Raw genomic sequence first — 24316 nt, forward strand, 5'->3', positions numbered from 1 at the left:
ATCTTGAAAAAGGCTTTTAACTTTTGTTTCCGAATTTCTGCCAACACTCGATCTGTTCAAAAGGGACTTCCCTGGAGACGATACAAGAGGGGCTGTTGGATGTCACCTTTTTGCAGCCTCAATCTTTAAGACAGTTGTTTCAGTGTGCAGAAAATCTTTTCTGTTTATCTAAGGGAGGAATCATTCACACAAAGATTACATTTAAACATATACATCTACCCTGGCATGCCCTGTTACTAATAATACTGCATATTATGAAAGTGGAAAGTATTTAAGATGAAATTAATTTTTGCCTCGTGTGCCACTTTGTTTGACTTTCTTGTTCCATTTGGTGTGAGGCACAAATATTGGCCAGCCTCACTTTTCCTTTTTTGCAAGTTTGCTTTCTTGTTCCTCTCATCTGGGCCAAAGCTGTTGGAAATGAGTTACTAGCATATCAGGAAAAGTCCAGCAAATGGAAACCCTTTGTTCTCCAGGAGTTTTGGTGGACAATTTCTCTCTCTCTCTCTCTCTCTCTCTCTCTCTCTCTCTCAGCAGACTTTCTGAGGGTAACATCTTTTTAGTGGTCTGTCAAAAGATCATGGGTAATCTGTCCATCCGGTGCTCTCGCCAGTTCTCATCAATGTGATGTGGCTGGCTGCAGGAGCATCCTGGAAACCCTGGATGAGCCGTGTCACTTTGCCTGGGCAGAGCTGCCTGTAAAAGTTCTGTACCATGAGCTATATCACCTTGGCAGAAGGAGGCATTCAACCTGGTGTGACATAGGCGAACACTTTGTTGAAAAGAGTTTTTCATTTTTGGTTACTCTTGTGATACTTGTTACCAATTTAGATTATACCAGTTTATGTGCCATTCCATTTTATAGCATATTTTTTTTGGGGGTACTGGGGATTGAATTCAGGGGCACTTAACCACTAAGCTACATCCCAAGCCCTTTTTTGGTGGGGTACCCAGGGTTGAACTCAGGGGCAGTTGACCACTGAACCATAACCCCAGTCCTAATTATATTTTATTTAGAGACACGGTGTCACTGAGCTGCTTAGGGTCTTGCTAAGTTGGTGAGGCTGGCTTTGGACTTGTGATCCTCCTGACTCAGCCTCCTGAGGCTCTGGGATTATAGGCGTGTTCCACTGAGCCTGGACCGTTTTATAGCATCTTCATGGGCTTCATCTCCCCTCACCAGCTTATTTCCAGCTGTGTGACTATTATATGTTGATGATAGTTTGATTTTGTAAGGATACTTTCTGAGCTTGCTCTGCTGTCCCTATGAGGGTGACCATCTTCAGAGGGTTTTTTTTTTTAAGACGCAATAATAAATTTCCAAATGATGTCTCAGAAGTGTCCATGGTCATATTCTCCCATTATAACATATTTTCTTTGAATTCTTTGTTAGAATCTGACTCATGACTTAAAAAAAATAGTATAAAAAGGACTGTTACAAATTTTGATTTCTAAAAAGTGGTGGTGGAGATGTGCAACCAGTTGGGACTCTAGTGCCCAGTTGGTGGGATTGTAATATGGTGCTGGCCCTATGAACAACAGTACAGGTGTTCTTCAAAAACTTTAGAATAGAAATTACCCTATGACCTAGCAATTCCACTCCTGGGTCTATACCCCATAGAACCAAAAGCAGGGTCTTGAAGAGACATTTGTGCACTCAAGTTCGTTGTAATGTTATTCATGATGGTTAAAATTATGGAAGCAATCCAGGGGTCCATTGACCAACGAATACACACACACACACACACACACACAGAGACACAGGAATATTATTCAGCTTTAAGAGGAAGGAAATTCTGACATATGCTATGACATGATGAACCTTGAAGATATTACACTAAGTGAAACAAATACTGTATACCTGTTATGTAGACTACTTCTATGAGGTACTTAGAGTAGTTAAAATCATAGAGACAGAAAGTAGGGTGGTGTCTGCTAGGGCTGAGGAAAAGGGAGGTTAAGGAAGTTATTGTTTAATGGGAATATAGTTTCAGTTCTGCAAAAAAGAAAAAAAGTTCTGGCGATGGAGGGACTATGAATGTCCTTGATACCACTGAGCTGTGCACTTAAAAATGGTTAAGATGGTGAAGTTTATGTGTTTGGTGCCACAATTTAAAAAATTGGCAAAAAAACCCCTTGTATTAGTCAGCATTTCATCACTGTGACAAAATACTTGGGAAAATCAACTGAAAGGAGGAAAGATTTATTTGGCTCACAGTTTCAGAGGTTTCAGTTCATGGTTGGCTGGCGGCACTGTTTCAGGGTCTGTGCTGAGGTAGTACATCATGGTGGAAGGGTGTGGCAGAGAGAAGCTGTCACCTCAAGGCCAGGAAGGAGGGAGAGGGTGGGGGAAGGGAGAGACTGGGGGATAAGATAAACCCTTCTAAGGCATCCCCTAGCCTGTAACCCATTTCCTCCAACTAGGCCCCACCTCTTATTATTGCCATCAAATTATGAATCTATCAGTGGATTAGTCCACTGGTGAGGTCAGGGCTCTCATGATCCAATTTCTTCCCCAAAGCCCCACCTCTGAACATGAGTGCCTGACACATGAACCTTTTGGGGACATGACAGATCCAAACCAGCCCAACCTTCAACTTTACTTTCTTTATTTCTCTGAATATTTTGGTGAAGAAATATATTATTTTTAACTCAAAGACTTTCTCTCCAAGATTTTGGCTTCCTCAAATCTACAAACAACCACAACAAAGGGACATTCATAATGTTGCTTCCAAATGAGTTACTGGATTCTCCCTCTGCCCCTGCAATTCCTGTGACTCCTCTCCTTTCTGCCCCTCTCCCCCTCCCAGAGGCTCAAGTTGACTTGGCAGAGGTCATGTTATTACATTTGCATTTCTTTGGGACATTTATTAATTTCTACTGCATGTCTGTGTTTTATTTGTTAGGTATTTGATTTCACCGATTGTTTGTTTTACATTTGGTCAATTATATCAGTGTTATATTTTGGGTCTTTGAAAAGGACACTATCTTTAAGTTAGCAGCATTACCATGTGTCCAGGGGTAATATTCAGGAATGTAAAATTTACTGTGCTTTATCAGATAACCACTCCTGCAAACCATAAAGGTCTTCTACTTGTGTCTCCAACTCTGGGGGTTGAATTATTTTGAGTTCAAGTACTATTTAAAATGCTTCTTTTGTTTTCTATCAGGAAAAGTGATCTAACTATGTAGTTTAAAAAGATCGGTGCTTGTCTCTTTCCACCTCCTTCTCCTTATAATAATAAATACTCCTTACTTTTACAGGCTGTTTTCTCTGTCCCTCTGGTTTTTGTTTATGTAGAGCATTTCTCTTCTATTGCAATAGGAATCTGGGTATCTTTGCTGGAGGTTTGGGTTCACCTAGAGTGCCTTTGTTGGGGACTCCTGAGAACGAAATATGGCTAATGGGAGACTTTAGAGAGAAGGCTCTAGAAGCTAGAGGTCCTATAGGCCTCATACAGAAGGTAGTTCCAGAGCTACCTCCATCTGGAGCTGCATCTCATGCCTGCTACAGCAAGGGGTTTCTAAATTACCTGGTAGATTTGGGATGGGAAGTAGAACAGAGTCGATGCTGTTACCTTCTTTGCCTTGATCATCAAAACAGCAGATGCTTCCCAGAGAGGGAAGTGGGGGACACCCGTTTCCCTCGGGGTGTGTTTCTTGGCTTCACTCCTTTGTTTACTATCTCCCCACAGGCTCGGGGACCAATTCTACAAGGAAGCCATCGAGCACTGCCGGAGTTATAACTCGCGGCTGTGTGCGGAGCGCAGCGTGCGTCTCCCCTTCCTGGACTCGCAGACCGGGGTGGCCCAGAACAACTGCTACATCTGGATGGAGAAGAGGCACCGAGGCCCAGGTGAGCTGTGCCACTTCTGGGACGTGCTTGCACGTGGGTTCCCAGGCTGGAGGGAGGAAGACCAGAGCTTCTGGGAGTCCAGAGACAAGCTGCACCGGCTTTCAAGACACTCAGCTGCTTTCGTAGCTCTTGGAAGGTGTTCCAAGGAAGGGGACAAGGGTGGTGTGGGCCATGGAGGCTGGGGGGCTGGGGGGCGAAAGAAGGCAAGACTAGTACACAAGAACAGCCCTCGTCACTGAAAATCTACAGTCAGATATGGATGGGAGGCTTCGCTTGTCACCAACTCTCTGACCCTCAAGTTCCTTATCTGTAAAAGGTGGATAATGTTAATATTTACTGCTCAGGGTTTTGTCAGGATTCAATGAAAAGGTTCAAGAAAACTCATGACATGGTATGTGTTCCAGAAGTGCAGGATATTATTGTTGATATTACTGTATTATTATTACCATGACACTAGTCTTCAGGCTCCAGAGAACAGAAGAAAGACCCATTTTTGGAGATTAGGGAGGCAATACAGGAATGCAATTTTCTGGCTTTATATGGGTACATCTAAAAAAACCTTTTTATTTTGAAAAATTTTACACCCATATAAAAATGAAGGGAATGGTAAAATGGATCTCCATGTATCCCAAAGATCAACCAGTGGCCAATTTCATTTCATTTATACACACCTGCCACTTTCTTCTCTGACTTCAGATTATTTTGAAGCAAATGTAGGACATTATTATTTCATCCACAATCTTTTTTTTTTTTTAATGCATCTCTAAATGTTAAGGACTTAAAAACCTCAAACCAACCTACAATTGCTTTCAAATTTCAATGATACTTTAATGTCATCAATTATTTGGTCAACATTCATTTCCCTTCTCTATTTAAATCAGGATCCAAGTAGAATCCCTATGCTGCGATTGGTTGACATGTCTTTTAAATTTCTTAAAATGTGAGGGTTTCTGTTTCTGTCTCTTCTTCCTCTTTGCATGTTATTTGTTGAAGAAACTGGGTTGTTTGCACTGTAGGGTTTCCCAGAACCTGGGTTTGCTGATGGCATCCCTATGGTGTTATTCCCATGAATTGGTAATTAGGTCCAGAGTCTTATTGAAGCTCAATTTTTTCTTTCTTTCTTTCTTCCTTTTTTTTTTTTTTTTTTGGCAAGAACAATTCCTAAGTGGGTATTGTGTACTTTCATCAGGAGGCTCATATGGTCTGGTTATCTCTCTTTTCTGATGTTAGCAGCCCTCGGTGATGATTGTCTAGATTCCTTATCCCATTAAGAGTTGCAAAAAGGTGACATTTGATTCGAGGCCATTGTTATTTCTTCATTTATTAGCACTACAGCTTCTATAAAGAAAAAACATCCCCTCATTAAAATTTTTTGGCTATTAGGAAGTATAGTTGATATAAGAAAATCAGAATAACTGATTTTCCCTTTATTTACCTGTATTCAGAATAATGAGTAGGCTCCCTGGTAGTCTCCAAAGGTGATCAATAAAGTTATTTTGAGCACCTCCGAGAACTCAGACTTTCGTATATTTGATGTGTTTGAATCCACGGCTGCCTTTCTTCTGATTGATGCTTATGGTGTCCCATCTTTGCCCAATAGGGGTTTGGGCCAGTGCTGGTATTTTGACACATTCCCAGTAGTTTCTGATAGCCTCCTAGCTCCCCTAGTATCTGGACAAAATGTTTCCAGGTCACCTGTGTACTTCCTGCCGCAGACCTGAATCAACAATTTCTCTAAGAAATGCCAGTTCCTTTGTGTAGGAAGTGTTATTAGAGACCAAGGACTGTGGTATTCGTTCATTGCTTCTGAGATGGTCATTGTTTCTAGGTCTTCTGAGTCAGCAGAATTAAGAAATATTTTTCTTTTCTGAAGCAGGGAAACGTGATGAAATTATACTGATATTTCCCATTCAATTCAGTTTTACACAGTTTATACTTAGCAATTTTCATTTTGGGCCTCCTTTCTCCCACATCCAAAAACTCCTGAATAGCTGGGTGTGGTGGTGCATGCATGTCATCCCAAATGACTCAGGAGGCTGAGGCAGGAGGATGGGAAGTTCAAAGCCAGTCTTAGCAATTTAGTGAGGCCCTAAAGCAGCTTAGTGAAACCGTCTCTCAAAGTATTAAAAAAAGGTGGGCTGGGAATGGGGCTCAGTGGTTAAGTACCCCCGGGTTCAATGCTTGGTACCCCCTGCCAAAAAAAAAAGAAAGGGTTAAGGTAACCACAGGGATTCAGGAGGTTGAACTGAGTTAGGGCAAAAAGCAGACAAATACGAGATGCAAAGGGTCACTGTGGTCAGATAAGATTATAAACCAGCTGAAGAATTTGTTGAGGGCCTAGAACTGTCAGAGCGTGGGAACTTATTCTAGGACAGGGTTGAGACAGATGGTGGTAGTTTCAGAGTGTCAGCTTGGAGTGGGCTGTGCATGGTCATCATGGGTAGTTCTTCTGCCCATTGCTTAGGCTGTGCTTTGCTGAGGTTTAAGGATAGAGATTTGGAGGTTCATCCTTGTGGTGATTTTCCTTGGCGAGGCTCCTGATGACTGACCAGGTGATGGGGTCAGTGTCACCATGTTCAGTATTGGGGTGCTCCTCCTTTTATGGACCTGAGGTGAGGGATTGGCTTCATTTGGTGATCTGGGGTGTTAGATAACTCATGGGCCTAACATATTTCTGATATGAGTCTGATAAGCTCATGCAGCCATGTGCTTCTGATTCATTTGGCAAGTTCACAGGTGGTCATTTTTATTAGCACAATTAATTCATGTATCAGTTTGTGCCTTATGGTTGTGCTAGGCAGATGGTGATTGTTTACTTGTACAAAGTGTAGAGTCATTCGACCTCAGCACTTGGATTCAAAATGGAGTAAATCGTGACAAACTACTGTGTTATAAAATGGAATAACCCAGAGTTAGGCACAGCCTAAAAACTACCGTTCTATTCATCATAGAGTAACTCAGAGCAGGGCACAGCCTGCTCTCCACAATTCTTCTCATTGTGTTCAATATTTCCTGGGGATTTAACTCAGCACTTGTCGACATTCTAGCCCTTTTTATTTTTATTTTGAGACAGGGCCTCACAAAATTGCTTAGGCTGGCCTCAAACTTGCCATCCTCCTACCTCAGCCTCCTGAGTATCTGGCATTATAGGTATGTGCCACCTGCTTGGCTCACAAATTTGATTTTGATGTGTCTTGGCACAGATTTTTTTGGGTTTACCCTATTTGAAATTTATTCAGCTTTGTGAACACACACACACATACACACACACATATGTATATATGATATATATCTATTTGCCACATTTGGGAAATCTTTACTGAATATTTCCTTGTATATGTCTTCAAAGCTATCCTATTTTTCCTCTCCTTCTGGGACTCGAACACAACAAACGTCAGAGCTTTTATTGTATTTATTTTTTGTTACTATTTTTCGGTTCCTGAATTCCCATTTGGTTCTTCTTTCTGTCTTCTATTTCTTTTCTTTCTTTTTAATATTTTTAGTTGTAGATGGACACAATACCTTTATTTTATTTATGTGGTGCTGAGGATGGAACCCAGTGCCTTCCACGTGCTAGGCGAGCCACGACCCCAGCCTTTTGTCTGTTCTATTTCTTTGTGGAGACTTTATATATTTCACTTTTGTTTCGTGTGTTCACAATCGTTTGTTGGGACATTTTTATGACGACTGTTGTAAAATTTTTAGGAGCTAGTTCTAGCATTGGCATCGTTTTGTGGTTGGTGTCTGTGTCTTTCCTCGGTCTTCATCTGATGAGTGATTTTGATTGAGTCCTGGCCGTTGTGCTGTGAGACTCTAGAAGTTATTTAAATCTTCTGTTTTAGTCGGCCTCCTCTGATGCTGTGCTAGTGGGGGAAGAGGAGGTGCTCCTTGTTCTGTAGATGGGTGTGGAATTGCAGGTTCTTCACTGGGTCTCTGTTGACTCTCCCCCCACTGGGGCAGGAGTGACTGTCATTGCTGGTTCAGTCTTCCCTCTAGGCCCTAACGAACACCTCGGGGTGTCAGCTTCTCTCTTGGCCTTTGCTGACATTGACCCAGCAAAGGTTTGAGATCCCTGGTTATCTGGTTGACGTGGTCTCATTCCTGGGCCTTTAGTTAGAGAGAGAGAACGAGCAGGATTTTCTCGGGGCACTTTCTGGCCTGCAGTTGTGTTTCCAGGACCCAGCCCTAGATACATGATGCAAAAAGAATATTCAGGGAACCTCCCACTCTGTTGTCCCTCAGGTCCCAGGGCCCCCAGCTGGACTGCTGGTTTCCTTTACTTCAGTATTTTCTGGTGTTTGTCGTATGAATAATGTCTGGGATATTTAGCTGTACTTAGTGGGAGGGAATATGGGAAAGTTTATCTACTCTTTGTTTTCAGAAGCAAAAGTTCCTGAAATTGATTTTTTATTAAAAAAAATTATTCAAACTTTTGAGTTTCAAATTTCAGAGCCTTTTGGATTTTTGGATTAGTGATGCTCAACTGATAAAGTCCACATAAATAATAAAAGAATCTGAAAAACTCAGGCCTGAAACACCTCTGGTCCCAAGAATTTCAGACAAAGGATACTCAACCTGGATAATTATATACGATAAACAGTATGTATTTAATATGTATGGTTTGATAAGTTTTGAAATGTATATACCTGGGAAACTATCACTACAACCAAGATAATGAACATAGCCACATACCCAAGGCAGTTTCTTTTATCTCTTGCAATCATCTCCCTCTCTTACTTCTTCCCCTGAGGCAATTACTGACCTGATCTCTGTGCTGGAATCATACACTATATAGTCCTTTTTGAGGGGGCAAAAGAGCATCTGGCTTCTTTCACTTAGTCTAATTATATTGAGATTCTTCCAGGTTCTAGCATGTATCAATAATTTATTTCTTTTTACGCTGAGTGCTCTTTTACTGTACGACTGTATCTTGGCTTATCCATTCACCTGTTGATGGGCATTTAGATCGTTTCTGGGCTTTGGCTGTTGTAAATAAAGTTACTGGGCTTGTGTATAAGTCTTTTTTATGGACTTTGCTTTCATTTCTACAAGAACAACTTAGAGGAGGAAGAGTTTATTTTGGGTTCACTGTTTCAGAGGTCAGTCCATGGTTGGCTGACTCCATTGCTCTAGACCAGAGGATAGCAGAACATCATGGTGGGAGGGTGTGCTGTGTGAGGGGTGGGGGGGGGTGGGGGTGGAGCACACACGTGGGCACCAAGGACAAAATACAAAGATCCCAAAGCACACCCATGCTGACCACTTCCTTCAGTCACACCCCACCTGCTTACACTTATACCCAATAATCCATTCAAATTAATCCATCAAATGAGTTAACCCGCTGATTAGGTTACTACTCTCATAATCTCATCATTTTACCTCCTGCATTAATACATGACCTTTTTTTTTGGTGAACCGCATATTTAAACCAAATACCATCTATTCATATATACTCATATAAAGGGCTCAGTTCTTTTGTCCATTTTTAAATTGAGCTGTTTCTCTTATTATTAAATTTCAGTAGTTCTTTGTATATTCTAGGTATCAGACCTTTATCTGACATATGCTTTGCAAATATTTCCCCCCAGTTTGTCTGGGTCTTATAGTTTCATTACCTTTACATTCTCTTTTAAGGAGCAGAATTTTCAATTTTGATGACATCCTATTTATTAATTTGTTATTTTATGAAGTGTGCTTTTGGTATATCTTAAAAATTACTGTCCTAACACAAGGTAAGAGTTTTCTCTTACTTTTGTTTTTCCTAGAAGTTTTATAATTTAGCCTTTATTTAGGTTTGTATTTTCAATTAATTTTTGTATATGGTGTGAGGTAGGAGTTAGTTTATTTTATTTGTTTTTACAGATGGGTATTCATAAATTGTTGAAAAGACTAGCCTTTCTCCACTGAACTTCCTTTATCAAAAATTAGATGTCCATATGTATGTAGGTCTCTTTCTGGATTCTTAGTTTTCTTTCATTGATATATTGTTCATACTTACACTCTTATCAAAGTATCTTTATTATTATAGTTTTATAATGCATCTTAAATCAGGTGATGTTATACCTCCAAATTTGTTCTTGTTCCTATAAGTTATTTTGACTATTCTAAGGCTTCACACATCTAGATGTATTTTACAAATTATTATTTCCTACAAAAAAATCTGCTGGCAGTTTGATTGGGAGTGTGTTGAATCTACAGATCCGTCTGGGGAAAATTGACAAGGGATTGAACTCAGGGCTTTGCATATGCTAGGCATGTGCTCTACTACTGAGCTCTACCCATTACTTAATGTTTTTTAGTAAATAAATTTTACAAATTTCAATTTCTAATTTTTGTTTGCTTGTATACAGAAATGCAATTGATTTTGTATATTTATCTCATATCCTCCAACCCGGTTGATCTCTTTTAATTCTGATAGCTTTCTGTAGATTCCATAGATCAAGTGGATAAAGAAAACTTACTTATTTGTAATATGGATGGCTTTTATTTACTTTCCTTGTCTATTTCACTGTTTAGACCATCCAGTATAATACTAGGCAAAAATGGAGAGAGTGGACATCCTTATGCTGTTCCTGATCTTTAGGGGTGAAGCAGTCTTTCTTTTATTAAGTATGAGGTTATCTATAGGTTGTTTATCTATATGTTATCTTCTTATCAAATTGAGGAATCTCCCTTCTATTTCTAGTTTTAGAGTTTTTATCAGGCATAGATATTAGATTTTCTATTTCTATTGAGGTGATCCTGTGGTTTTTTTGGTGGTTTGTTAATATGATGAGTTACATCGATTGGGTTTTGGATGTTAAACTAACATTGCATTCCTAGGAATAAACCCCATTTTGTCATGATGTATTATCCTTTGTCTATATTGCTGAGTTCATGTTGCCGAAGTTTTATTAGGGCCTCATGCAAACAAGTACTCCACCCCTGAACTATCGTTTTTTTTCCCCTCTAGTACTACAGATCAAACCTAGGGCCTTTTGTAGGCTGGGCAAGTGCTTTACCCCTGAATTATAACTCTCAGCCTTTTAAATTTTATTTTGAGACAGGATCTTGTTAAATTGCCCAGGCTGGCTCCTAACTTGGGGTTCTCCTGCCTCAGCCTCTTCAGTAGCTGGGATTGCAGGCATGCGCCACCATGCCTACCTGGGGGTTTGCCTTTGAAGGTTATATTTTGTCCCTTCCTCTCTTTCTTTCTGTCTGCTTTCTGCTCCACCACACACTTCCTGTCACGATGTTCTGACTCACCACAAACCCACAGTGACGGGGCTAAGCAGCTGTGAACTGGAACCAATGAAACCATGAATCACAATAGGATGCATTTTTTTTTTTTTTTTTTGGAGGCTATAGTTCTGCCTTGCCACTTTTTTTCCTTTCTTTCCTTCCTTTTTTTTGGGGAGTGGGTGGGTAACCAGGGATTAAACCCAGGGGCACTTAATCACTGAGCTACATCCCCGACCCTTTTTATTTTTATTTTGAGACAAGGTCTTGCTAAGTTGCTTAGAGGCCTTGCTAAGTTGCCGAGGCTGGCTTTGAACTTGTGAACCTCTTGCCTCAGCTTCCTGGGTTGTTAGGATTACCAGTGTATGCCACCATGCCCAGCTGTGTCTTGCTTTTTAAATGTAATCTCACAGTCTATTTTTAATTGGTTATTTAGACCATTTACATTTAATGTAATTATTATTATAATTAGGTTTAAATCCATAATTTTTTGTTTTCTATTTATTCTATTTGTTCTCCTTTTCATGTGTTTCTGCTTTCTAGTCAGTTGAATTTATTATTCCATTTTATCTCAAGGAAACTCTCGTTTCATTATTCAAGTGATTGCTTAGTGCTTATAGGATACATCTTTAACTACTCGCAGTTAACCTTTACGTGATATTATTTTACTTCATGAACAGTATTAAGAACTGTGCAATGGTATCATTGAAACTGGAGTTGAGATGAAACTCCATTCTCTACTTCTGTTGGAGGGTGGAGTCTGTGTAAACTGCAAGCTTCTGCATCTCACAAAATGGGGAAAGCCGAGTTTAGCAGCTAATCAGAGCAGGGTACTGGCCCCAGCTCTGAGGGCTGAGCAAAGCCTGATTCTTCTCCACTATCACTGAGTGGCATGTTGTAGCTCTCAGTGTTGCAGCTCTTACTGCGAGCTGTGCCCTGCAGTATTGCAATAGACTCCAGCAGCTTACTAACGACTTCTTTCCATGTTCTTGCAAATCCAAAGAATGAAATTCATAGGACAATGGAAGGCAAGAGTGAAAAGTTGTGTTTTATTCTTATGTGAAGAGTAGAAACAGAACTTTTGCAAGAGCAAGAGGGGTCCCTAATAGGAGTTGCCAAGTGAGTGTGCTAGTCTAGGGATTTATAAAGCACTTGGGTCAATGCTATTGGTCTACATTTATGCTCAGGGTTTGGAAAAGCACCAACACTATTGGTTAGCTCTGTGATCCTATTCAGTCTGTGCCACTTTAATTTTCCTGCCATGTGTGGGTCACTGGGAGGCTGAGGTCTTTAGGTCTTAAGATTGAGGATGCTCAGAGGTTCGGGTTTGCAGTGCTCAGCATCCTTGGCCCTGGCTTGCCCTGCAATAGGCCCCCACTGGCATGGCAGGCTTCACAGCTGCCGTCTGTGCTTGCCACCAGTGCTCCAACCTGCCCAGGCCACTGCTTTGCTTCTCTGGACAAGGGCTTGGCTTCATCATGTTCTCCCTTCCTGACATTTGCATTCTAATCCATATGTTACATCATATAAAAAGGAACCTTGCAGATATGATTCAGTTAACAATCTCAAGATGGTGAGGTTATACTGGATTATCTAGGTGCCCCAATGTAATCACAAGGGTCCTCATAAGAGGGAGTGGGAGTGGGAGGTCAGGGTCAGACAGGATATGTAGTGATGGAAGCAGAGGTCAATGTGATACAATAGATGTAGAAGCTTTCTATGCATTAGTTTGTTTTTTGTTGCTATAATAAAATACCCAAGATTGGGTATTTATAAGCAAAAGAAGTCTATTTAGCTCACAGTTCTGGAGATTCAAGAAAATGGTGTCAGCATCTACTCAGCTCTGGTGAGGACCTTCTGGCTTCATCACAACATAGCTGAGGACATCATTGTGGGAGAGTGTGGGAGAGGAAGAGATGACATGGCAAGTCAGAAAGTGAGATTTAGAAGTGCTTTTTATAAGAACCTGTTCCTGTAGGAACTAACTGGGGTCCCATGAGAACTATGTCATATCTTTCTGAGGGTGACCCCAGTGACCTAACCACCTTCCACTAGACCCCGGCTCTTAAAGGTTCTACCACTTCTCAACCTCACCTCACTGAGGACCAAGCTTCTAACACATGAAACTTTAGAGAAGACACTGACGCATATCCAAATCACAGCAGCCCATAATCCAAAGAATGTAGGTGCCCACCTGAGCGCCGCCTGCCTCCCTTCCTCTCCCTCCCTCCTTCCCATGGGCTTGCCTGCCTTCCTTAATCCCTCCCTCCCTCCCTTCTCTCTCTCAACAGCTTCTTAGTAGTCCATTGTGTGTATACCCTGTTGCTTATTTAATCAGCCTCCTATAGATGGATATTTGGATTGTTTCCAGTCTTTTTGGAGTATAAAATAGGCTACAGTGAATACATACTTTCATATTTTTGCATGTGAATCTGTGATAGAGATTCCCAGAAGTGGAATTGCTAGATCAAAGAGGGAAATACTTATGTAGTTTTGCTAGGTATGCCAAATTCTTCCTCATGGTACCGTGCCCTTTGCATTCCCACCAGCAGCAGATGAGACTGGTAGGCATATTTCTAACATCAGAATCTTTCAACCTCATAGTAGGCTGCTTCATGTCAAAGTGAAAACCAGGATTATTGAAACAGAAAAACCAGGTGGGGGGCACTTGCCGGGGATATTATAGAGGTGATTCTTGTATGGGGTAGGGGTCAGACCCAATAACTTTTAAGCTCATATTGTAATCCTATTATCCTTTAAAAAATTCTTCTGATGAATTTAGAAAGTGTGTCCTGGAGGTTTTCCTGCTTTTCCATACACATTATATGCCTTATTACAATGCTTCTGTATTACCAAGGTGCATTTTTTCTCGGAGTAATTATAGTTGGTGAATTGGGTGATGTGATGTGATGTGTTGTGAGAGGAAAAATGAGTTCCGTGAGAAGTGGTTTGGTGGGGGTGGGTGTGTAGGTTGGAGACTTTTCCTGGTGGCTTTGGTGTGGGGAACTGTTTTCCCACAAGGGCAGGATTCTGAGTTTCAATCCTGTCATTTTTAGGCAAACAATGGGATGGGCCAGTGAGGACTTAGGTTGGGGAGTGGATAGGTTCTGTGCATGGGCTGTGGACTAGACCCCTCTTAGGAGATGTGTGACTTGGTCACCATTAGCTCCCCTGTTCTCAGCCTTTAAAGGTCTCGTGGGATTCCACCATGATGAGATAAGAACGAATGTGAGGTGCTAACCTTGCACAGAGTAAGAGCTCAGTAAATGTCAGCCATTGTTGCTGTGTTGGCTTTGGGTGTGATGGGACCATTGAAGGCTTGAGAACCCCTGGACCAGAAGGGGCAGAGGTCCATCTCGGCAGGGCCATTTTGACACAAGAGACACTGGAATTGAATTGTAGAGCAAGACAGCTACTCAGGGGGAGTGGAGGGCGGGCAGGCAGGAAGGGCAGATGGGTGGAAAGCCAGACAGAGAGGCAGCTGAGTCCTGGACTGGGCTGTCATGGGTCTAGAGTTCAGTCATTCTGGGGATGGTTCTGGAAGGCTACACTGAAGAGATGGCCCTTGAAGTCAGGGCAAGTCTTAGATAAGGCAAGAGAAGGGGAGAGGACAGAGCTCCGTGGAAATGCCCCTAGTGTGAATGCTCGTGAAATAATCTTGCCCACTCTTCAAGCCCTACCTGTGACTCATCCCTTCAGCTCTGTAGAGTTGGTTCAAATTGGTGTTTTCAGTCACAGTCACCGACAGCACCTATTATGTGCTGGGCAAGCCCCGAGAATATAAATGTAAGTAAGATCTGATCTGGTACAAAGTTCCCTATGTGGGCGTTTTCTCCACGACAACTGGCGTCTCTGATATTCTGGTTCAATGGTTTGAAGTTAGGTAACTACATATGCAGTTCTCATGCCCCGTCTTGGTGAAGAATCCCCAGCTTAGGTTATTATCTGTTTATAAACATGGAGGCTGTTAATGACCCATTGTGGTGACACACGGTGGGAGTGAGACACGGAGGAGGTCTTAAAATGGCACTGATGGCCTGGAGAGGAGTTTTCTATGCCACCCTATTCCTGTATGGAATGGGCTGGATTTGGGGACAGATGATGAAGGGTAGCAGCATTTGGATTCTTAATTTGTCACCTGGCTCTAAGCAGGTGGAGCCACTACCTCTCTGCCCCATTCCCGTTCCTTTCTAGTTCTGAAGCTTCTTGTTTAGGCTCCTCTTCAAATTCAAGAGTGTATATATGGGATGGAGAGTTGGGGTGCTGAGGATTCCTGTGTGCTCTTGGGACACAGGGTGGACAAATTGGCCTACGTTCAGGAAGGTAGATTTTGATTCATAATGAGGGCCGAGCGAATCTCTATCATCAGTGTTGGCCAACAGGGGCACAGGCTGACCTGTGAGTACTGAATTGTCCATTGTAGGGAAGGTTCTGTGGCGGCCGTGGACTCACCTCTCTGGGATACTACAGGGAGAGCCCTTCCCTCGAGTGGACTTGAACTTCCACAGTCCAACTCTGGTTGGGGGTAGAGGAAGCCATCTCAGGATTTTTTTTTTTTTTAAACTTTACTTGCTGTTCTTCTTCCATAGATCATTCTTCCTTCTCTTTCCTTTGCCATTTCATCTTCTGAATCTTTCATGGCTCATGCTTTGCCTGTCACAGATGCTCAGAACTCAGGACCCACCTGCTGAACTTGACCAACGTGTATCACGAGATATTTGTCTGGAGTCTGCTGACCATTTAGGAATCAAGCCCAAATTTTCAAACCAAAATTTTCTGTGGAACTAGTTCTCCCAGCGGGGGTGCACATTTCTGTCCCTCTCCCTCCCTCTCTGTCCCTGTCGTCCCTGTGCTTTTGCACGGGCAGTGGAGTTGCGGCTGAAGGCAACAGAAAAGCAGTTTGCTCAGTGGGGTGTGTGAAAGGAAGGGTAGCCGTGGCCTTGGTTACCAGGGAGGACTGGTCCCCCCTCTTGTCTCCTGCCTCCTGCTTCCCCTCCTCCATATCCACCCCTAGCCTCAGGCTCACTCCTCAAGGTTAATTTCCCTGACAGCAGCTGTGACTCCATCCTCCTCCTCCTCCTCCCTCCTCCATCTTCCACACACCCGGGCTTTTGAGTTATGTGCCTCCTGTTCTAATGAGATAAACAACATAAGTCTCATGAGGCTCTGCTCTTCCCTCCATAAGTGGAGCTCCAGAGCTGAATGTGTTGGCCCTAGAACGGGACCCTGGTGCTTGTCAGCTTAGTGAGGAGGGCAAGGAGGTGGGGGAGGAGCCCCGAGGGAGCTCCTGGGGCCATTTGCTTGTTGAGACTAGGTGGATTCCAAACGGACATCAAAGAGAAGCCTATTTCCACCCTCATGGCTGGAGGGACAAAGAGGGACCTGGACTGGTAAGGTGGGTGCCTTGTCATACCTTTGGCATCGGGTCCAGGACTCATCTGAGTCAGCTAACTTATAATAACCAACAACTGACGTTTGCCAAGTTGACTTAGGTACAGAGAGCTTCCTCTTGAGTACCTGTGACTCCCCAGGACAGTCCCCTAAGGTAGGTGTTATCGATGCTTTTATCTTTTGGTGAGGAGCAGGCTCAGACAGGTGTTGGGACATCTTCCGGGAGGCATGGGCCCTTCCTCTGCATCATGGGGCTTCTCCAATCTACCAGAGAAAGAATGAAGCAAAACCAGTCCCTCTTGTCGGCATTCAAACTCCTTACTAAAATTGGCTGTCCAGGAGAGGGGGCCTACGGCTACAGGCAGAGTGGCTGAGGCTGTTCCTGTGCTGTCGATCTACCAGTGCAGCGACTACAGTCTCAGGAAGGCTGTAGGCCCCGGACACATGTTGGCATTTTTGAACTCTTGCCATTTAGACCTTGGGCAGACCTGGTCTGAACCCGTCTCTTCTTACTCACCTGCTTTTGGTCAGGGTGGAAATGGCAAGAAGGGTACCCTAGGCACAGAGACCACCATAGTGGGGTGGATATGGTGGGCTCTGGGCTCAGTTCCGAGTCCACCTTCTGGAGTGCCTCTTACATGGTTTATCTTGGTGAATGCATCTCTGGAACCAGGAACAGCAGCAACAATGGTCATTCTCTTCTTGTATTTCTGAGTGTGGTTCAGTTCTGGATGAATACACTTGGTAACTACTCCTTGATATGCCTGCTAAGCCCTGTGTGCTAAGTGTTGGAGATACTAGAAATGGGTATGATTCCTGCCATCCTGGGTCTTATAAAGCCAGTAGGGGAGACTGTCAGGTAAGCTGGCAATTAATTAAATACCTGGGGGAAATACAAGAATCCTTGAGAGCCTACAGGAAAGGGATTAAACCAGTCTTGGCACAACAGAGAAAACATGCAGGCAGCTAACTAGATAGATATTGCCTAGACATCCAGAGGTTCTGTCAGACATCGGAGCAGTCTAAAAAGTTCTTTAAAAAATCATTTCCTAATTTCCTTGCTTACCTACATTCCGATTAGATAGGTCTGGCTTGAATTTGGGGCATTAGCATTTTGAGAGGTTCTCCAGATGAGTCTGGTTTCAACCTGGGTTAAGAATCACTAATCTGAAATGAAAGGGGAATTGGTATGACCAATTCTGGGATGTGGAATAGTCAGTACTTGAGTCTTCCTTGAGATCCTGTGGGTCACCACCTTAGTGATGGCCTGAACATCTGGAAGGGACCCAGAATCAATGCATCCATTCAGGCATGATAGGATCAGAAGTGACATGGTCCTCAAGTGAGTCAGGAAACATTGAGCTATTTCTCAGTGTTCGATCATGCTTTCCCTCAAAGAGAGGTCACAGTGGGACCCTCCCCAATGGTAGGGAGAGCTTTCTTACTTTGATCTGTTTGGTCTTCTGTACAATTGACTTGAGTCTGGTGCACATGAGCTTGTGTTCAGGGAGCTCTGAGCTGCAGGATCCTCTCTCTGTGGAGAGGCCCCTGAAGCAGGAGCCCCCTATGAGCTATCCTTAATAGCTTCAGAGAATCAAATGGGGAGGGATCAAAACCTCCAACTTTCTCACAGTCTTGTCACCTGTGGGAACTACTGTGTAATTAAAATGATCCTTTGCACATAAAGGCATGGAGCATTTTGACTCTTTTAATACTGAGATAGTTGCCTCTGCTTTGGACCCAACCTAGTGAGTGGGTAAAGATGACTGGTCAAAATGAAAAAAAGAATGGATGGATATTTGGCAATGCAACTTTTATAGATTTTTCTCTGTAAAGGCAAAAAATGAAGGCGGTTTCCCCTCTTAACTTTCAAGGCCCCTAAAATGAAGATGGCAGATGGGAATGGGGTCCTGATGTTTTCTGAGCCCTGTGGTCCTAATTGTAGGCAGAGACAGTCTCCTGTGGGGTTGCCTGCTGCCATTGCCACATTTATCCCTAGAAGACAGAGTTGTGACTTTAAGGTGAAGCTGGGACATGTTCATTCATTCATTCATTCATTCAACAAATACTTACTTGGATTTTTCTGTGTGTCAGGCACAGTTTGGTTGTCAGGGGATTCTAACAAGAGCAAGTCAGAGAAGTCCTGTCCTTACTGGGATTTTTGTGGGAGTAGGCTGCCTGGCTTGCTGGTTTGTTTGGAGGACACCAGGTGATCTTTTTAGACTGCAAAAAGCAGTCTGAATCACCCGTCTTAAGCACCTTCCTCCGCTTGCCTCCCCCTACCTTTTCTCCAGGAATAGATTTCATTGGTCTAATATGGAGCATTTGTGCCCCCTAAGGCTTCTAGTTGCCACATTGTGTGCCCAGGAGTCACAGTAGTGTTATCTGACAACAAGAAGGCTCCTGATAGGGTGCTCGGCATGACAATGATTCTGGGGGTGTCAGGGATCAATATAAATGGAGGCTTCCATTGGGAGACAGTGTGGTACATGATTCCACCCATGGACTCCTGCCTGTTTCTTTCTTTAGGCCCAGGCAGGTGGGCAGGGGCATGTAGGAATGCTGCCTGTGCAGGCCATGGAGCCTGGGCTCCAGAGCAGGGTATATTCCTGTGGAGGTTGCCCAGGGCTCCCTTGGCTTCTGTGAGCCTCCATTACCTTACAGTGGGTAGGAGAAGCCAGTAAGTAGCTCTGGATCTTTTGATCCTGTTTCTTTGAAATGCTCCTCAATCCAGGCTGTTCCCAAGGGAGGCCCACTGACTCTTGCCGCTCCACTTGCTTCATCGGGACCTGGGCAGAGCAGCAGTTGCTGCAGAGCTATTGCCTTGTAAGCACTTGATGAAACTGGCTCTGGAAAGGCTCTTCTGGTGGCCGAAAGGTTCCTCTGATGTTCTCCTTGGGTCAGCAAGCAGAACTGGTTTTGGTAAAGGTGATAGCTCTTTCTGGCCTAGGCTTCCTGAACAGTGTGGTGGAGCAGATGGAGCAAAGGTCTGGGATCCTATGACCTTGATTCAGCCTTGGCTCTGGCTTCAACCTGCTGTGTGACCTTGACAAATCACTTCACCTTTCTGGGCTTGAATTTCCTCTCACTGTAAATGACAGGGCTAGTCAGGGTAATTTCCAAGGCCCCTGACAGCCTGAAGCCTTTAATCTTGACATCATCTCTGTCCACAGGCCTTGCTCCAGGCCAGCTGTACACATACCCTGCCCGCTGCTGGCGCAAAAAGAGACGATTGCACCCGCCTGAGGACCCAAAGCTGCGGCTGCTGGAAATAAAACCCGGTGAGTGCCCTCTGGAGCTCAGGTGGGCCCATCTGGGGAGAGGTGATGGTGGAAGGGATCTGGGCTGGGCCCCAGGCAAGGCTGGTTGGCTCCTTGGTCCACAGAGCTGGGTTCCCTGGGAGAGCAAAGGTGCCCATGTGGTGCTCAGAGCTGTCTCTGTGCCCGCTCTGGGTCTAAACAGACAGTGTCCTCCTGAGCTTCTGGGGCCCTGTGCCCTCTTCTTTGTCTTCATCTTGCCACCTGAAGGAAGTAAAGCAAACGGACACGGGTCCCACCCAGGGTGACCATCCTTGTGGCCTCAAGTAGAGACACCTCATTCCAGTTGCTTGTTTCTGAGACGCCCCGTGGATCCTGTCCCCTCATACCCACACAGCATCCTGGGCGTCTTACTTGGAAGGGGACGGGTCATTAAAAATAGAACATGCCTCGACACTCTGGGAGAGTTGGGGTTCAAAACTTACCCCAAGGGTTTGCAGATTGCCTTGGGCCTGCAGGAGGACTCAGTTGGGAATATCTTGATGCACTTCTTATGACGCTGCAGACCGTCTGCCATCCCCAGAGCCATGTCTGTCTGGGTCGTGCAGCAAGGGCAAGTGATTGTCGGGGCCCTTGGTGTTAAGGGGACCTCTGTTTTGGGAGGTGGGGGTGGGGATGTGACTCAGGGTGGTGGGAACAGCACTGTCCAGTGGTACAGAGTTGACAAGATGGCTTCTGCTGTCACCAAATCATTGCCAGCCACCTGGCAGCTACCATACTCCTTCCTTTCCACACTGAGCCCTTACACTGCATTTGTACTGCAAGGTCCCCACCTTTTTTTTTTTTTTTTGTGTGTGTGTGTTTCCATTCCTGGTTCTGTCGGTATGACAGCTGTGATTATTTGCTTTAACCCTGATTTCACTTGTGGAGCAGTTTTATTTGTGAGGGGTGGGTGGGTGAGATTCATTGTGCTCCGTCCAAATCAGATCTCCCTTACACCATTTCCAGACATTTGAAAATACTACAGGGTGATGGCTGAAGCTGTCCCAAGTGTCTCCCTCCCTTGATGCAGGCAGTAGGAGACTCAAGTTTCCTAGAGTGATAACCCCATGGAGATATAATGTTGTCATTTTGCTTTTTCTAGTAGCCACATGAAGAAAAAGGAAAAAGAAACAGGGGAAATGGATTTTAATAATATATAACATTTAACCCAACATGTCAAAAAAATTTGATAATTTCACCAAGTCATCAATATAAAGATGATGAATGAGATCTTTTACATTCTTTTTTAAAAATACTTTTTTAGTTTATTTATTTCATTTATTTATTTATTTTTGTGTGGTGCTAAGGATCGAACCCAGTGCTTTACACATGCAAGGCAAGCGCTCAACCACTGAGCTATAATCCCAGCCCCTTTTACATTCTTTTTTTTTTTTTAAAGCTTTTTTTTTTTTTTTTTTTTAAAGAGAGAGGGAGAGAGAGAGAGAGAGAATTTTAATATTTATTTTTTAGTTATTGGCGGACACAACATCTTTGTTTGTATGTGGTGCTGAGGATCGAACCCGGGCCGCACGCATGCCAGGCGAGCGCGCTACCACTTGAGCCACATCCCCAGCTTACATTCTTTTTTGATACTGTGTTTGAATTCTAGTGTGCATTTGCCACTTCTCCACATCTCATTTTGAACTAGCCACACTTTAAGTGCTCAGTGGCACATGGGCTAGGGTGCCATATTGGTCAGCATGGTTCTACGGTCAACGTGTGGTCCTGATCATCACCATCAGTAGCAGCAGCAGTAGCAACAGCAACCTGGGAGCTTGTCACAGATACAGAATCATGGGCCTCTCAGATCTACTGAGCAGAATTTGCATCTCCTGAATGGACGCTGATGTCTGAGAAACTGTGTCAAAGACTTATAGGTAGATGGACCATAAGCCAGTAGCGTATGAGTCCATGTTGCTACTAGGCATAAATAATTGTTGATATAAACAGTTCCTTTTGGAGGCAAGGGCTCACTCCTTCCTTGCCATAGCTCCATTGGTCCTGATCTTGTGGGGTGTCATGGAAGAATGGTAAAGAAACCCCTGGTTTAATCCTTACCTGGACCAATTTAATTCTATCCCTTTCATAGCTGATTTGGCTGAGACAACTATGAAGTATTATTTAGGTATCTGTCACTCGTTGGATGTGTCTCTTTGTTTGAGTGAGTAAAACTTCTGGTATACTTCTCTATCTGTAGAACAGGCCCAGCAGGACCTGATTTTCCTAGGTAGTCTTTCAGGCTCACCATGGGTCAAACAAGTCATATGCAATTCTTTTCAATTAAAATTTTTTTGTTTGATTTTGAGTGGGTAAAACAGTCACATGTTTTGACATTCAAAAGATAAAAGGAGGCCAGGCTTGGTAGCACACGCCTGTAATCCCAGTGGCTGGGGAGACTGAGACAGGAGGATCATAAGTTCAAATCCAGCCTCAGCAACTTAGCAAGGCCCTAAGCAACTGAGTGAGGCCCTGTCTCTAAATAAAATATAAAAAAGGGCTGGGAATGTGTTTCAATGGTTAAGCACCCCTAGGTTCAATCCCTAGTACCACCAAAGGAAAAAAAAAAAAGATAAAAGGGTATGTTGTATGGTGGAAATTAAGAGCAAGTCTCTCCAGAGACAATCAGTGGCACCAGAATTTCCTTAAAGAGATGGTCTGTCTATGCCCAGGAACTGCATTGATGTGATTTTCTCCTCCTTTTACAGAGCATAACCACCTTGGATTTTGCCATTTTCACTTAAATAAGTGCTCGAGATATCTCAACGTACAAAAAGTTTCATTTTTAAATGATTACATAATATTCCATTGATGAATATACCACAATTTATTTAAACAGGCTATTCCCAATTTTGTTTCTAACTTTTCCAATTTAGTGATTCAATGAATGTTTTGAATGTATATGAAAATATCTCTGTAATTTGCTAATTTAAATAATTTTATTTAAAATACATGATAATAATTTTAACTAATTTAAAATTATTAGTCTTGATTCTCAATATTTACACTTTATCTTTCTATCAGATAAATTGGATCTTCTTTCATACAATCAAAGAATTTAACACTGTGGTGTACCTTAGATACTATTAACTCCAAGTTCTTATTTTATTGAGGTCCAGATAGATTAAGAAACTTTTTCAAAGTCACGCAAAGTCCTGTGGATCCAGCCAGCGGAGAATCCAGGTTGTTTGAAGTTCTCTTTAAATGGTTTTCTGCTTCTTCATGCTGCTGATAGGGATACTAACTTAAAAAAAAATAATTAAAAAAAAAAAAAACTTTAACAAGGACTTTCCCTTAATGACTGTTTTAGGATTATAAAATTAACATATTAATTAATTATTAAAATGCAGCAAGAGATTGTTGGAATTCCTTCAGTCATAAATGCTGGAAGCTCAACTCCAACTAAGCCTAAGCAAAAGAAGGTCCAGTAACAGTCAACCCCAGGGTTCAGCTGGCTTCAGGCCCTGTCCTCCTCCTGGGGCAGGAAGAGAGGCCACTAGCAGCCTCAGACTCAACGCGACCGTACCCAACAGAAAGGCGGTCCCTTTCCACAGCTTTGTGTCTGTCCCCTTCCGTGGGTTTATGTCTGCCCCACCAATCCCCATTCCCCAGGGGATAGGACACTGAATAAATCATCCTCGTCCTCAGAAGCAGTCTCTCAACAGCACACCAGTTTACAAAGCCCTTATAAAGCCTTTCCATCCATATCATTTAGTTGACTCTGCTGTGGCTATGGGGACCAAAGAGGACAGGAAGGGATACAGTGTTATAAACCCATTTGATAGGTGAGAGAAATCGGGCTGTGGACAGAGCCAGGGAGAGTTTACCATGTGGCTCATGCATCTGACAATGAGCACTCCACTGCTTGGGAGGCAAGAAGCTATTTTCTGAGCATTTGGTCCTTCCAGAGCCTGCTGTGGACTTGCCCCAACCTTGGGCCTGCTGTGACATGCAAGGGCAGAGAAAAGCGGGAAGCCCAGGGCTGGTGGTTTTCTACCGCCATGTCCCCTCCAGCACACAGTGGCTGTATCTGTGATCATTTGAAATGCTCGCTTGGCCTGTGCCCCCTAGGCTCAGCTGACTGTCTCAGGTTGCAGGTGGCTCTTCCCCAGAAGAGACAAGCACCAGTCCTGAAGTTGGACCCTTGGCCATATTCCCAGATGGGAAGAGCTGAGCCCCCAGGCTGGCTTATCCTCCTCACCAACACCCAGGTACACAATACACAATATACCAATAGCCCACGGCTAGGATAAGTAACTTTTCATATGACAGGGCCTCTTCTCAGAAGAACTTCTCTTTGTGTAATCAGGCTGACCACTAAGCCTACTTTTGTTTTTACAAAACCCCACAGCAGAATGCCTGTCATTTCTCCATCCTGTTCTGAATGTGCACCTCTGGGTCCAGGCCTAGCACTGAGCATGGAACCCCCACACCATCCTGCAATGGCGGGTGAACAAAGATGCCCTGGGCCCTGTGACAAGGAGGCACGACACAATACTTAGAAGCAGCCAGGGCCCATCTAGGGAATGTGAAACAGCGTGACCAAAGAAGCATA

General features: G+C 43.5%; 1 protein-coding gene across 1 annotated transcript in view; it reads left to right on the forward strand.

Moving 5' to 3' along the window:
- The window catches only part of Dpf3 (double PHD fingers 3), a 249781-nt gene that overhangs the window by 105291 nt on the left and 120174 nt on the right, over positions 1-24316 (forward strand). The window contains exons 2-3 of the mRNA XM_071607396.1: positions 3696-3856; positions 19639-19746. Coding sequence (XP_071463497.1) covers positions 3696-3856; positions 19639-19746 — 269 coding nt within the window. The remainder of the gene's footprint in view (positions 1-3695; positions 3857-19638; positions 19747-24316) is intronic.

Source organism: Marmota flaviventris, chromosome 2 (genome assembly GCF_047511675.1).
Source record: "Marmota flaviventris isolate mMarFla1 chromosome 2, mMarFla1.hap1, whole genome shotgun sequence".
Taxonomy (NCBI): domain Eukaryota; kingdom Metazoa; phylum Chordata; class Mammalia; order Rodentia; family Sciuridae; genus Marmota; species Marmota flaviventris.